At 31.8% G+C, this 3,232-nt stretch overlaps 1 protein-coding gene across 1 annotated transcript in view; it reads right to left on the minus strand.

Annotated features, from left to right (window-relative positions):
* The window catches only part of ZnT77C (Zinc transporter 77C), a 32,555-nt gene extending 30,368 nt beyond the window's left edge, over positions 1-2,187 (minus strand). The window contains exon 1 of the mRNA XM_017621200.1: positions 1,957-2,187. Coding sequence (XP_017476689.1) covers positions 1,957-2,145 — 189 coding nt within the window. The 5' untranslated portion in view covers positions 2,146-2,187. The remainder of the gene's footprint in view (positions 1-1,956) is intronic.
* Between the last annotated feature and the right edge of the window lie 1,045 nt (positions 2,188-3,232).

Raw genomic sequence — 3,232 nt, forward strand, 5'->3', positions numbered from 1 at the left:
GGTTAATATTACCAAATCATTGTTGAAAATATCAACCAAGGCTGTTGAAAATATTAACCAAAAATCACATTGATTCTTTTTCAATTTGAATTTGATAATATTAACCGATTTTTGATTGATTTTTTCTCAGTGTTTGCTTAAAAACACAAATTTATTTTTATTTCAGGTATTTGCACTAAAGCAAGACTACAAAACTAGTTTCTTAGCATATTTTAATTAATGGTAATAACATCCCGAAATATCCCGGGATACCGGGATTACCAATTGAAGATACCGAAATCCCAGGATTCGCAAAATAGTCCGCGATTGGATGCCTTAAATCAAATAAATGGTTTATTGACTAAATCTAATTCCGCCATCAGCAGTGGCAGTGCGGAAACTATAAAATTCAGTTATTATATTTTTTTAATAATTATGCCAAAATTACCACATTTCATTAAATATCACTTGGGTGATGTCTAGACTTTATTTTATTGACCCCGGCCAATATCAGGTGGGGCTTTGGATCGATTTATGCAAGTGTATTAGTAACTACAGTTGACGCAAGTTAAACTTGCCAAATTTAGTCGCTATGTCAATTCCTTACTAACACTCACTCTCTTTTTGTTTGATAAGTATGACGAATTTATTATATGCATTATTTATTAGATGTTTATTATAGGCCTTTTTCTAATATGTTTTGCCTGGCTTTGAGGTGGTTTATTGTATAAATAGCAGATAAGATTATATGTATGTATGCATGTATGTACATTAGGGTTGTAAAACAAAAAGAAGTATAGTCCGAATTTTAATGCCCTCACCCCCTAGGACTGTCCTGTAACGAAAAAGATATAGCTCAAAATTTNACATTTTTAATTGTTAAAAATTTTTTATAGGATCCTTAAAACCTCCAAAAGAAGCAATTGGGGACCCATAAAAAATCGCTATTGTTATAAAAATGTAAAGTAAGCAATTGGGTATTTTAATTGGAAGTCTCCCCAAGAGAAACAGAGTTTTCTGATCTAAAAGTATTGATTTTCAAGAATTCCATACCATTTCCACGAATTTTAACGTATATAAAATACATGAAAAATTTGAGCACTTTGAGCGGCCTCTAAAATTTTTTTTTGATTTCAAAATAAAAAAACAGGGGCATAGTTTTTTTCGGTATAGAACAGTCCTAGGGGTGGGAGCATTCAATTTCGGTCTTTACTTTTTCACATGAATTTTTGGACCACCCTAATGTGAATACTTAGTTGGCTGCTTGAAGGGGAAAAATTATAACTTTGTTATAAGTTTAAAATAGAAATGCTAAAAAGATACCGTTATCACAAAAGTTTTACGAATTGTTATCAGGGATTCAAAAAAAACTTTTCCTACTATCATAAGAATGCCTTTCGAAAGAAACTAGCGAATAAATACAGGCAGATTTTGCAAATTCTACCATTTCAATACTTATGGAGGTTCGATTACAAAACTTTTTTTTTTTGGAGATTTTTTTAACAAAAAGACAAACACTTTTGTTTTTAGCAGTTTCCATTTCAAATATTGACTTCATTCATTAAAAATATTTAAAACAATTGAGCAACCCATTCCTAATCATATAATTTTCAGAACAGGCCTGATAAAAATACTTTTTTCTTCATGTAAAAAATTAAGGTAAAATTTTCTAACAGCTGCAAATAAGTGTATAAGCAGTCATTAATCAATCAGTGCATACTTTATTCTAAATTTACATACATACTTATATTATATACAAGTTTTGTTTTGGCTGCTATTATAAATTACGCTAGTATGCTATCGGTCATTTGGACACACATTTATATCTATTTTATAATTAAGTATGTAAATAAACACATAAATGTTTTATTTCTTTATAATAGTTTGACACATTCCATGTGTTATCCTTTATCATTTATGATAAACTACGGACGTAACTTTTTTTTACAGATAAGAAAAATCTATCTTCAGCCTTACCTTAATTGTTACTATGCAGCCAGTGAGCGCGAAAATGTTGCATAACATATGATAAGATGCCATCAACAGGGTTAGCGCATGTGTTATGTGGCTCAGCACCAGTTGTACGATGAAATAAGAGACGGACATTGTCAACACAATATACAACTGTATCGGTTGACAGCTATTGAATAGGTCTTTAAAAGGCATATTGTTGCTGATGTTTTTTTTTTTATTGATGAATATTTATTCGATGCTGCGACTAGCAATCGTAGGCAACTTTACGCCTACTTGTATGGTGAATATATTTTAGGTTGATGCACTGTGATCAGTCTGTTGTTCTTAACCGCATGTAAGTATTATCTGAGAAGAAAAGAAATGCTGTCTGTCGTCTGAAACGATTATGAAAAAATAAATTTGATTTAGATGTTCTCGTAACGTAAGTGTTGTGGTGGGGCAGGCATAAATGCATGTGAAATAAATATAATTCAGGTTTCGCTGTTAATTTCCTTATTTATACTTTATTAATTAAAATTTCTCAAAACAGGAATATAGAGTTACGAGTCAACTCTCAACAACATGAGGTATTCTACTGGCGCGTGTTTATAAGTAATCAGTAATTGCGAAATAAATATTTACATATAAAGCGTTAGGTTATGTTGCTATAGGAATAAGTTAATTAAGGACAAAGTAAGGCATTCTACAAGTATAAACATATCAGGGATGAAAAAGTAGGTACAATTGTACCTATTTTCGACGTTTGATGACATGACTTAAAGGTACATAAGGCACAATAACTAAATTTTAGGTACAATCATCTTTTGATCCGTGGTAATACATATCGTCGTTTAAAGTAGAAAACCGCTTATCGTCATTCTGCAAAACCTCACACGAGCTCTGGTCCCAATCCCTATCTATTCGTCCTGAAATATACTAGCCAGAAATGCGGTTGCTTTATAAAAAAGTGAAGCATTTTGAAATACGATGGGAGAAGCTTCGCTTTCATTTTGAAAAATAAACAATTCTAAGGAAAAGTGGTCAAAAGGAAGAAATTAAAAAAAAACCATATTATGTATTCTCTTAAACATTTTACATTGAATTTAGAATGACCAGTACGAATAACTAACTCTTTACTTAGATATTGTCAAATTCGTAATTCTTGTTATATTTTTTGAAACGTCATTGCGCCCTAGACCAACGTACTCCCATCTCGAGTGATCAACTGGTCTCTGCCTCTGGTAATATGGTATGGAAAGAGGTTGGGGTCACGGCTGCCAACTTGGCCGTGCCATTTTTG

Source organism: Rhagoletis zephyria, unplaced genomic scaffold (assembly GCF_001687245.7).
Source record: "Rhagoletis zephyria isolate East Lansing unplaced genomic scaffold, Rhagoletis_zephyria_1.1 Rzeph_scaffold_02391, whole genome shotgun sequence".
In the NCBI taxonomy this organism is placed as follows: Eukaryota; Metazoa; Arthropoda; class Insecta; order Diptera; family Tephritidae; genus Rhagoletis; species Rhagoletis zephyria.